The sequence below is a fragment of the Mus caroli genome, unplaced genomic scaffold (assembly GCF_978045245.1).
Source record: "Mus caroli unplaced genomic scaffold, Mus_caroli_1 scaffold_13, whole genome shotgun sequence".
In the NCBI taxonomy this organism is placed as follows: Eukaryota; Metazoa; Chordata; class Mammalia; order Rodentia; family Muridae; genus Mus; species Mus caroli.
In genome coordinates, this window is record NW_028227268.1 from 42,520,862 (window position 1) to 42,533,729 (window position 12,868).

General features: G+C 39.6%; 1 protein-coding gene across 2 annotated transcripts in view; it reads right to left on the reverse strand.

The window, feature by feature from the left end:
* Window positions 1–448: 448 nt before the first annotated feature.
* The window catches only part of Atad5 (ATPase family AAA domain containing 5), a 47,340-nt gene continuing 34,920 nt past the window's right edge, over window positions 449–12,868 (reverse strand). For both annotated transcript variants that reach the window (XM_029483899.2, XM_021177374.3), the window contains exons 18-23: window positions 12,104–12,168; window positions 7,865–8,045; window positions 4,527–4,705; window positions 2,791–3,644; window positions 1,908–2,066; window positions 449–1,797 (exon numbers count right to left, since the gene is read on the reverse strand). In XM_029483899.2, coding sequence (XP_029339759.1) covers window positions 1,719–1,797; window positions 1,908–2,066; window positions 2,791–3,644; window positions 4,527–4,705; window positions 7,865–8,045; window positions 12,104–12,168 — 1,517 coding nt within the window. In that variant the 3' untranslated portion in view covers window positions 449–1,718. The remainder of the gene's footprint in view (window positions 1,798–1,907; window positions 2,067–2,790; window positions 3,645–4,526; window positions 4,706–7,864; window positions 8,046–12,103; window positions 12,169–12,868) is intronic.

Sequence of the window (12,868 nt, forward strand, 5' to 3'; positions counted from 1 at the left end):
TCTACAGAATTACAAAACAAGTTCCAGGACAGCCAGGGCTACTCAGAAACCTTGACTAACAAAACAAAATAAATGAGCAAAAAAAAAAAAAAAAAAAACCCGGGCTGGTGAGATGGCTCCGTGGGTAAGAGCACCCGACTGCTCTTCCGAAGGTCCAGAGTTCAAATCCCAGCAACCACATGGTGGCTCACAACCACCTGAAATGAGATCTGACACCCTCTTCTGGTGTGTCTAGACAGCTACAGTGTACTTATAATAAATAAATCTTAAAAAAAAAAAAACCAACTCATAAATAATTTAACACACCAAGCATTTAGCTTTAATTAGATCAATTTACTAACTAATTCAAGAAGGTAGGTTGAACAAGAGGTAAAAACACATCTTTATACACATTTGTAAACAGGTATGCACCTATATTTTAAAAAAGTAAAAAACTAGGATCCTTACCTTCTGAATTAAAAATACAATTCATCAGAAAATGTACCTGAATAATATATTATTATACAAATATTTACATTATGAAGGAATTTTAAACAAACCTCATAATCTGCAAAATAACATTAAGTAAAATGTGCATTTTAAAAACTTGCTACTAAAGTTAAAAATAGGTACTCAAAAAATATGAAATATTGCTCAGTATGGTAGCCCATGCCTGTAAGCCCTGAAGGAGCTTGAGACGGGGATTACAGATCTGGAAGGAGATCAGGAGGAGCCTAAGCAATATACCAGACCCTGCCTCAAAAACAGGACGGGGGTCTCGCTCTGTGGCTTAGCTCTGTGGCTCATAGAATGCACAAGACCTTGGATTTGATATGCACCACTGCAAATAATCAGTAAACCACAACACCTGTGTATATACTAGGACACAAGACATTTGCCTAGAATACAAAAACCCCTAAATTTAATCCTCAGCACCAAAAACAAAAACCAACAACAAACGCCATACTTCAATGGGAACAGCAGTCAGGAGAAGCTCCATGGTAGAATCCGTCATTATTTCTTGAACCATCAACAAGTTGTCCACAACAGATAAACAGTGTCATTACTTTATGAAATAAAACAATGATATAAAAGTACCAGAAAATGTACAAATGATTTGAGTTGGCAAGATTCACTGGACTGTATAACTACAGGGAGTGAGTGATACGGACAGTCTTATCTAGGTAAATGCTAGAATTCAGAATGCTTTACGCTGCCAATGCTAACGACTCAATGATTAAATGTAAAACATGCTGGAAGAAGGCACAAGAAACAAAGGCAATGCTTTTCACAACGGAGGCATAATTTACTTCCTAGGACATTTTAAAATACCCTGTACATAACTGTTTTCCATTGTGTAACTTTAGAGACTGCCTATTTACAGTGGCACAGCTCTGCTGCTTGGCAGGAGAGGACAATTACAGGAAAAGGGAAAAATGACAGGTAAGCTTAGAACTGAAACAGCTCTAGAAATCTATAAGTGAAAATTATTCTACAAACAGTTCACACATACAGAAAGTATACAATAAAGCAAAAATAGATAATCCAAACATTCAGAAAAAATGTCACAGTCATATATACAATTTGTAACTCAAAATTTTCATTTTAAACACTTGAACCACAAAAATACAAAAGTCTTTCAAAATTTACATTAAGAGAAATAAGCTCTTCTTTAAAGTCGGCACACTCTAAAGTAGGTCACCAGGACCGCAGTCTCTACAAGACTCACGACGGGGGCATCAAGGGAAGTCAGCTGCCAAAGTACTTATGGCTTTTTCAGGAATATCTAGATGAATTCCTTCAAAATAGTGCAGAAACCTGTCAAAAATCACAAAATATTTAATATTAGTGTTTTCATTCCCACAAACATTAATCTTAACATAGGTACCTAAATATTAACTTTTTAAAAAAAAAAAAAAACACTTTACCTTCTTTTATTTTTCTCTTGTTCTTTTAGCTTTTCTGTCCGACAAATGTTCCGAAGAGTTGGCAGGTAGTCAATTATACTAGCTTGTTTATTACCCAGGGTCAGGAAAGAGCGACTAGAAAACACACTTTTAATAACTGCCATCCTCTTGTCAGCATTGCTAAAAATGAAGAGTCAGTATTATTTGTTATTTTGTATATAAATACGTAATAATCCCAAATATAACCAGTGTTCCTGCTTCTGGTCTAGACCAGATAACATTTCTAATTTCCTGTCAGCAGATCAGTCACTCATATATACCCAGACTGGCTTGGAACTCTCTGGCTCAGCCTGACTCCAACCTCAGTTCCTAGTGCTGGGATTACAGTCTAGCACCACCACACTCGGCTTCATATAGAAAATGTCTGTTTAGGACTTTGTTTTGTAGCTTGGGCTAGCATCAAATTCTTGATCTCTGTGATGTGAATATTCACATGCCTGGTGTCACAGTGAAATATCTTAATGGCTACCTTTTACCTGTCACAAGTCTGCCCCTCTCCATTGCCTAAAAGCTCCCAAATTAATTATCCCGCCCACCCCCAAGACAGGGTCTCTCCCATGTAGCCCTGGCTGTCCTAAAATTCGGTTTGTAGACCACTCTGGCCTGGAACAAAGAGGTCTCCCTGCCTCTGTCTGGAGTGCTGGGATTAAAGGTGTGTGCTACCACACTCACCTCAGGCTTCCCAATTTCCATTCAAATTAGTTTCTTCAACAATCTGCTTCATTTGCAGGAGAACCTGTTAGCACTAAGTGTTTCCCATGAGCAATGGCCCAGCATTTGAAAATTAGTAAGAAGAATCCCTGCTATTGGTTCCTGATAAATAGAAGGTAACAAATCTACTTACTCTAGATTAGCTGCTGATTGGCAGAAGCATGCATCATGGCGCCTTTGTGAAACACAGACTGTGAGGTCATTGGTTGGGTCTCTTTCTAATTGCTGGCATGAATCCGAGGGCTCCAGTGCTTTTGAAATGGTGGAAGAACACTCAGTAAAGCTGAGTGCTTCTGCAGTTGCTTTTAATTCTCCAGCGCTCTGAGGAGCCCACCTGTCTCTATCCTCAAGACTAAACTCATCACAAAGTCCGCTTTTAACCTTCCCATCTGTCCAGTGAAAGGCACTTTTTTTACCCAATTCATTCTGTTCCCCGGGATCTGTTAAAAGAGCATCTATGAAGGACATGTTCTCCATGAACTCACTGAGAGAATTTAAACAGTGGGAAACGAGCATGCGACACTTCTTCTCTGCTAGTGTCTTAGGGGGCGGAGGTACAGAGTGGGCCTTGAAACCACTGTTCTGTGTCTTACTCTCTGGATTGCTGTCTCTGCTTTTGTTGTCTTCTACAGACAAGGAGGGTGCAGGAGGTAGGCTAGGCAGTTCGCCAGACACGCCAGACAAGTCTAGGCCAGTGTCAAACAGGTCACTGTCATCTAGGACCACCATCTTTTTCTTTTTCCTTTTCTGTGACTTTCTCAATGGCTGCTCTTTTGACTGCTTCCTGGTAAGATGCCCCATGCTTTCTGGTGCACTGGCCTGTGTAGTCACTGGGAAGCCATAAGCACCCCTTACATCTGGAACCACATGAACTGGCAGTGGCAGGATGACCTCAAGATTACTATGTAGCAGATCGATATTTTGCATGTGGAATTCAGTGAGAAGCTGAATGAGTTTCTGCCATTCTTCCTTTGTTGTGATCTTGTGCTGAAAAGCAATTGAGTAAGAATGCTTTAAGGGTGCCCACTCCAGACATTCTCCCACCCTGAGGAACACAGACTTGTCCTTAGGCATCTACTGCATAGGTGACATGTTTTGTTTTGTTTTTGGAGGGTGCCTCAGGAGACATGTGGAGATCAGAACTTGTGGAGTTCGTTCTCTCCTCCCCCCCACCACCTGGGCCCAGGCATTACACTGGAGTGCCTTGAACTGCAAGCACCTTTACTACAGAACCACCTCCCCAACACCTATTATATCCTGAAAGGATTAAGTGGCTACTCTTTGTTATTTTATTAGATTATATTTAACACATCAAAACAGTACTGACTGGGCTGGGTAGGTTAGTGATAAAACATTTGCCTAATAAGCACTAAGATCCTCAGACCAAACCCAGGGCTTGGGGAAGAAAACAAACAGATGAAAAAAAGGAAGAAAGGGATAGGAGGGAGGGAAAACATTCTAAGTGTAAACTAGATTTACATTCAGAAACTAGTGTTCTTTATTTAGTACACACTCCAACTCAGTATCCGAAGGTCATTTACTTTTTAGTTTTCTAGACAGAATTTCTCCATGTAGCCCTAGCGGTTCTGGAACCAAGCTTGAAGTAGAGACCCACCTGCCTCTGCCTCCAGAGTGCTGGGACTAGAGGTGTGCCCCACCACACCTGGCTCAATTTAACCTGAGTCCCATCCTGTGTTTTTAAAGCTGTGCCTAGGTGTCAACACAGTCAATTGAGTTAAAAATCTCATATCTACAGTTTAGAAAATGTTAAGTGAATTATAACCTGGACTAAGACTGAAAATGCAGGGTAAATACTAAGGAGATGGATAGAAGCATGAATTCAACATTCCACACAGACACAGAAAATACCTTCAACAATGAAAGTAAGTCCTGGGATGGGGAGGCAATGTTCTTGAGTCCAAACAAAGCCTCTGCACAGCCAGTGTCACACCTGGGGAGGGCCACACGGTTCCTTTTGGGTTTTTTAGAGTTGATGTTTGCATCAGAGCCATCTTCTGAACAAACCAGTGTATTTCTGCTATTTTCTCCTAAAGAGTAATGAAGACCAATCTTATGTGAATGCATTTGAAATGACCCAAATAGAAGACAGCACGGGCACCAGCCTTAGGGCTCCGCTCCATTCTGTTCTCCACAATGTGCTCGCCTCATTACAGACACAATGTAATAACTCATTTGAAAAATACCTAAGTGACACAATTCAAGCTGATCTTTTATTGATATATTATTAATGGTTTTTTATCCAAGGGCTATATTATTATTTCCTTGAGATAGGATCTCATGTAGCCCAGGCTGGCCTCACATTTCCAATGTAGGCAAGGATAACCTTGACCTTTTTGGTCTGTGTGGTGGTCAGAGGATAACTGCTGCTGTTATTCCTAAGGTATGCAGCCTTGTACATCTGATCCTGCCGCCTCAGGGTGGGCACCACCACACAAATGTACCAGGATGGCTTTCCCCCCAATGCCTTACTTATCGCATTAAGTTTTTGAGAATTTGCTAAAGTTGCCAGCTTACAGTGAAGGAAAATTTTAGCTAGTTCTATTGTTTGCTTGCTTATTTATTTATCTTGCTTGTTTGTTTGGACACCGTCGCTGTCTTCAAAAATACCAGAAGAGGGCATCGGATCCCATTATAGATGGTTGTGAGCCACCACGTGGTTGCTGGGAATTGAACTCAGGACCTCTGGAAGAACAGTCAGTGCTCTAATCAGCTGAGCCACCTCTGCAGCCCTGGCTAGTTCTATTTTAAAAAGTAATTTTTAAGGGCTGCAGAGATGTCTCAGTGGCTCACTGGCTGCTCTTCCAAAGGACCCAAGTTCTATTCCCAGCAACTATATGGCAACTCACAATTGTCCTAGGGGATCCAACATCCTCACACATGCAGGCAAAATACCAATGTATATAAAATAAAAATAAATTAAAAAAAGAAAAATAATGTTTAAATTTGGAACTAATTGAAGAGAACAATGACAGGGGATTCGTTTTATAGAACTCCATCTTCCTCTTTTGTTTGTTGCCCTTGGGTTTGTGTGATCATTTATTTGAGCAGGATCTTTCCCTACAGAAGTGTGACTATGGAGCAGGCAACAAAAACTAGCAACACCCAGGGAACAAGCACGGCTGACTCATGAAAACATGGGACCTAGAATGGAGGAAGTAATCAATAATTACTTATGCTATAATCAGGTTTCATCAGGTTACAACAGTGATTGGAGAGCAGAAAAAACTAAAGAAGAAAAGTGAGAAAAATATTACTGAAACCAAGTTCTTAAGAAAATTAGAATTACAAACTTAAATATGCTACAAAGACATATAAGCTGGGTGTAGTTACATAAGACAGAACTGCATGGGATCCTGTCTTAAAAACAAAAATGGGGGCGGGGGGGACTGGGGCTGGAGAGATGGCTCAGTAGTAAAGAGCACTGACTGCGCTTCCGAAGGTCCTGATTTCAAATCCCAGCAACCACATGGTGGCTCGCAACCATCTGTAATGAGATCTGACGCCCTCTTCTGGTGAGTCAGAAGACAGCTACAGTGTACTTAGTTGTAATAATCAATAAATCTTTTTTTTTAAGTACTAATAAAATGACTCAGCAGATAAAGGCGCCTGTGGTTAAGCTGAATTTGAGTTCGGGCCCTGGGACTCATAGTGTAGAGGGGAACTGACTCCTACAGTTGTCTTCTGATCTCCACACCACCAATAAATAAATGCAAACACAGAATTTAAAAAATAAAAGCAAAACAAGCCTGGTGGTGCATGCTTTTATTCCCATCTTTGTGAGTTCAAGACCAGCCAGGGCTACACAGAGAAACATTGGGGGGAAAGGGGGGACTGACACCAAGCCAACCCAACCAAAAAACAAACAAATAAACAAAATCGAAAACAAACAAACAAAAAACCCCACAAAACTAAACAACAACAACAACAAAAAACCTAGGAAACGGCAAGAGAAATTGAGGAAGACACGGGTCCACACAAAGCATGCATATACTATCATAGAGAAACCAACAAAAAGCCCCCAGGACCTTATACTTAAATACACCTCACTGACCTAGTAGATCTTATAGTCCAGGCTGAACTCAATGCAGCTAAGAAGGACTTTACCTCTCCTAAGCGTCAGTCAGGATCACAGGAATACATCACCATTCCTGACACAGGTATGTTTTTTTATAAGTGAAAGAAGGAAGGTAACAACAATTCTATAAGAAACTGTATGTCCACAAGTGTATAAGCAATAGTTTGGAGTGTTTGTTCATATTCACCCACCCATACATCCATCCATCTATCTATGTTGTGCACTGGTATTTTGCCTACATGCATATCTGTGTGAAGATGTCAGATGCTAAGTTACTGAGTTCTATAAGTTGCCATGTGGGAGTCTGGAGTTGAAGCCTGGGTCCTTTGGAAGCACAGTTAGTGAGTGCTCTAAAATACTGAGCCATCTCTCTAGCTCCATTCTTTGCTGTCCTAAACGTGCTATGAAGCCAAGGATGACCTTCAATTCTTGATCCTCTAGCCTCCATTTCCCAAACACTGTCATTACTCACTTCAGGTTTGCTTCAGAGGCTGCGGGGAGCTTGAGAGGCGTGGTAGAAAATCTAAGGACTCTTCCCTAAGGGAATCTGTCTTTTTCACCTTGTGAGAGACAGCAGAACGGGAGGCATGGGCTTGCAACACCATACTGGGAAAAAGTTTCCCTCTATTTTTGTGAGTTCAATCTATTTGCACTTTTTCTTTTTGTTTTGTGATTTGAGAGAAGGTGTTATATAGCCCAGGCTGGCCTTTAGTTTCTGATTAGCCTGCCTCTGCCTCTAAACTGCTCCAATTACAGATGTCCACCACCACCACACCTGGCTGTTTACTTACACTTAATGGTTTAAAACCTTTATTAAAAAGATGGAAGTAGGGAAGTGGTGGTGCAAACCTTTAATCCTAGTACTTAGGAGCAGAGGCAGGAAGATCGCTGAGTTGTAGTCTACAGAGCCAGTTCTAGGACAGCTAGGGCTGCACAGAGAAACCCTGCCTCGATAAACCAAAAGCAAAAATGAAACCAAGTAAATAAATACACATATGTGTATTATAAAAATTAGCATAGCTAGACACTTATAATTTTAGAAATATTTTGATAGAGTATATATAAGAATATGGTCCCCAAATCGAAAAGTTTCACATAACAGACTACTTACCACAGTGTGATAATGGCCTTTCTTCTAAAATTCCACCTCCACTTCTAATCCAAAACTGTAAGTAAAGGATACTTTTTCTGATGTCACAAGCATTTGCAGTCAACAAGGTTACAAAGTCTTTAAAGTCAGTTCTGAAATTCTCAACTAGACAAATCACTTGTAGATAGCTGGCAACATTTAGCTTAAAAATAGAAAAACAAGGCAAGATTTAGGGGAAAGAAACACATGATTAATTACATAAATTGCAGAAAATATAGCAAAAAACCTGAATAATGATGAAGAATTTTGCTAACAATCCATAGTATCTGAGAAGTTTTTGAAAATAAAATTTCTCTAAAAAATACAAGAACATATACCACCAAATTAAAACATTTAAATATTTTTCTTGAGCTTATTGTACATAGTCCAGGACAACAACAAAATGTGTTTATGTGCTTAAGATACAACCCAGGCTGGCCTTGAACACGAACCTATAATCCCCCTGCCTCCACCTTCCAAATGCTAGAATTACATGGGTGTTCCCCTGTACCGATTTGTGTTTGTCTTGTTGCTGTTGTTTTAAGCAGGATCTGGCTCTATAGCCTGGGCTGACTCAGGATCCTCCTTGCCTCTCTGCCTTAAATGCTGGTATTACAGGTATGTACTACATTAAACCTTGCAAGGAAACTTATACAAGATTCTCCAACTTGAACACTACAGGAAGTTTATAAAGCTGGATTAAGTAATGGTACACTTGACAAGATTTTGTTGTTGTTGGGTTTGTTTTATTTTTAAGTTTTGAGATGGGGCCTCTCTGCATAGCCCTGAGAAAAACTCACTCCATAGACTAAGGACTCTCAAAGATCTACCAGCCTCTGCCTCCTGAGTGTTGGGACTAAAGGTATGCACCACTATATCTGACTGACTGACACGATGTTTTATAACCATTAAAATTATAAATACCATAGCAATATTGAAACATGTTTTTCTAATTCTAAAACCAAATAGAAAACTGTATTGAGTTCATAGATGCATATGTGCTTACAAATAAAAGACAGAAGGGAAAATGTTAGATGTCTGTTAGATTAGAACTTAGTGGATAGCAACCTTCTTTCATTATATCAGAATTCCAGGACTGGTTTTTATTTTCTGTTTTTTGGTTTCTTTTTTACAGACAGGGTTTCTCTGTCTAGCTCTGGCTGTCCTAGAACTCACTCTGTAGACCAGGCTGGCCTTGAACCTGCCTCTGCCAGAGTGCTGGGATTAAAGGAGTACATTATCACCTTTCTTGAGACAAAGTCTTGTTATGAAGCCAGGCTGGCTACACAACCTTATTTAGCTTTAAATTGGCACTCCTTCTTTCTCAGTTTCCCAAGTACTGAGGGAATGAAGCATCCTAATCATGTGTAGATTTTATGTGCATGAGTGTGTGAATGCAGCGGGTGTATGTAAATATGTGTATATCTGTGTGGTTTAAGCATGTGTGTATTGCACTGAATACGGGATGAAATCTGTGCCACATGTATCAGTGCAATATTCATAAAATATAGAAAAATCGAACTTAAGTAATACATTTATTGTTTATATAAAAATGATTAAAATCGCATTGATAGGGCATATCCTTAATCCTACCAAAAATATACAATAGCAACAACAACAACAACATCCCCTACAGGTATTTTTATGGCCAAAAGTAATAGTAATTACCTCCTCTCTATAACTTCTCTATAAATTGCTAGGACTGTCCACTATCAACACCTCTATTTAGTGTGGTACTGAAGTCCTAATTAATAAAAGCATTAAAAAGAGCCAGGTGTGGTGGCACACGCCTTTAATCCCAGCACTCGGGAGGCAGAGGCAGGCAGATTTCTGAGTTCGAGGCCAGCCTGGTCTACAAAGTGAGTTCCAGGACAGCCAGGGCTTACAGAGAAACCCTGTCTCGAAAAACAACAACAAAAAAAAGCATTAAAAAGAAGTAAAATGGACCCAGGTGTGGTGGCATATGTCAATAATCTCAGCTTGTAAATTATATTTTGGGAGAAGGAAGCATTACCAACATCATCCTTAGTTACATATTGAGTTTCAAGCGAATACAGATGCTAGAACATTTACAAACCTATGTTGCATAAAATAAGGCAGCCACAAAGAGCCAAGGAAGGCCAAGGCCACAAAGAGACCCTAACTCACAAAAACCAAACCAAAAAATTTGAAAAAAAAAAAAAAAAAATGAATACTGTCACCTAAGCAAATAAACCTTAATTAGAAGACTCAGTATTATCAAATGTCATTTGTCCCAAATTTGATCTATAAATTCAATGCAATTCCAATAAAATACCAGAATAAATTGTAAAAATTGATCTCTAAAATTAGTGGAAAAATGAGTAATACCTGTAACAAAATGGCTTTGTAATAGAACAGTTAGAGGGGTTACAGTTTCTAATCACAAGGCTTGGTCCAGTTACAATAACCAAGCCAACACCTTAGTATCACATAAATATTAAGAACAAAATGGTCAGGCGTGGTGGCGCACACCTTTAATCCCAGCACTCGGGAGGCAGAGGCAGGGGGATTTCTGACTTCGAGGCCAGCCTGGTCTATAGAGTGACTTCCAGGACATCCAGGGCTACATAGAGAAACCCTGTCTCGAAAAACAAACAAACAAATAAAAAAACAAAACAAACAAAAAGAACAAAGTGAAGTCTGGAAAATAACAAACAAACCAACAAATACAACCCTGCAAAGCAGTAGGGAATACAAAACTAGGGATACAAAGACTTCATTTCAAAACAAAACAAAAATAAGGTATTTGAATAAATAATGTTTGGACATCTATAAGGAAAATAAACCATGTCTTAGAGAGTTTGGTTCTATAGAGGTTTTAGACCTAAGTAAAAACAAAAACAAAACTATTGCAAAGTTCCATAAGTAGAATCTTTTTTTATTTTTGGGTTTTTGAGACAGGGTTTCTCTGTATAGCCCTGGCTGTCCTGGAACTCACTCTGTAGACCAGGCTGGCCTCAAACTCAGAAATTCACCTGTGTCTGCCTTCCAAGTGCTGGGATTAAAGGCGTGTGCCACCACTGCCTGGGAAGTAGAATCTTTATAAGCTTAAATGGGATATAGAACCACAAATTATGAAAGAAAACTTGATATAGTTGACTTCATTAAAATTAAAAATGTTCACCTTACAATAAAAATAAAAAGGTAACCCATGAACTGGAAGTTCTTTGACTTCCATACATCTGTCAGGTCACATGTGCACCCATATAAACATAAAAACACACAGAATAAATAGCCTTTGCTTCCCAAGTGCTGCTATTAAAAGTGTGCACCACAATGCCTAGTTAAAGTATGAAATGGAGGGGAGGTGCTGTGGAAGATCGCTAAGAGGTTAAGAACACTTGTTCTAGCACAGGGACCAGGGGTTCAGTGCCCAGCACCCTCACAGTGGTTCCCTGTCACCTGTAACCCTGGGTCTCGGGGATACAACATTCTCATTGCCGGGCGTGGTGGCGCACGCCTTTAGTCCCAGCACTCGGGAGGCAGAGGCAGGCGGATTTCTGAGTTCGAGGCCAGCCTGGTCTACAAAGTGAGTGCCAGGACAGCCAGGGCTACACAGAGAAACCCTGTCTCGAAAAACCAAAAATAAATAAATAAATAAATAAATAAATAAATAAAGAACTAGCTGGGCTTGGTAGTACACACTTAAATCTCACAACTTTTGGGGCAGAGGGAGGTGGGCTCTGTACATTCAAGCCCAACCAGATGTACAAAGATAGATGCAGGCCAGCCAACGGTACATGGTGAGACAGTCTCAATGGAATAAAAACCCAAAAACCCAACCCAAAAAGTAATATTAGGTTACAGAGAAAACGTAATATCTGAAAAATAACCTCATTTTAAAGCAAAAGAGGAAATCATCACAGGTTTCTTAAAGCTCAGAAGCTTTACCAATCCCTTTAAAACACAGCTTTCAAGGGGCTGGAAATGTGGCTCAGTGACTAAGGGCTCTTCTAGAGAATCCAGGTTCAATTCCCAGCACCCAAATGGCAGCTCACAACTCTGTTATTCCAGTTCTGGGGCACCTGATGCCCTCACACAGACATACATGTAAGCAAAATATCAATACACATAAAATAAAAATAAATAAATCATTTTTACACCCCCCCACACATTTTAAAACTATAAATCTAATTTTAAAGATATCTTTTACAGAATTGTAATATATATAATCTGTAACCATAAAAATTCAAAACTTACCACGGAAGGAATACTGAAATTGATTTCTTCAAAGCAGCCATCAAACACTAGACTAAATGTGGGATCTATAGGAAAACAACATAATATTTTAATAAAATAAGACCACTAAATAACATTTCCCAGTTATACTCTTCTATGACAACATCTAAATTAAATATTTATAGTATATTTACAACAGGAGTTGTAGAGATGTCTCTGTGTTTACAGTGCCTTTTGTTTTAGTAGGAGACTAGAGTTTGGTTTCTTGCTCCTCTATCAAACAGCTCATGATTGCATGTAACTACAGCTCTAGAACTGACACTTCTGGCCTTCAGGGGCTGGGGGCTGAGCCTGGCTCTTATGCAAGAGCAAGTGCTTTTAACTGATGAACCAGCTCTCCAGGTATTTTGACTGTTCTCTTGGTAATTAATTTTTTTTTTTAATTTTATTTTTAGGTTTTTCGAGACAGGGTTTCTCTGTGTAGCCCTGGCTGTCCTGAAACTCACTTTGTAGACCAGGCTGGCCTCGAACTCAGAAATCCACCTGCCTCTGCCTCCCAAGTGCTGGGATTAAAGACGTGTGCCACCACACCCGGCAGTAATTAATTTTTCAATGTGACTAGGTTACAAGTGTTCTACATATATATATGTATGGGAAGAAGGAGCATATACACTATGGTACTATGAACTGTATAGAGCAACCACTGACCATTGTGGGGGATCTTGGACGTATTCCTCATAGATAAAAGGAAACAATAGTATCATGCAAATTATAACCCCTTATGGA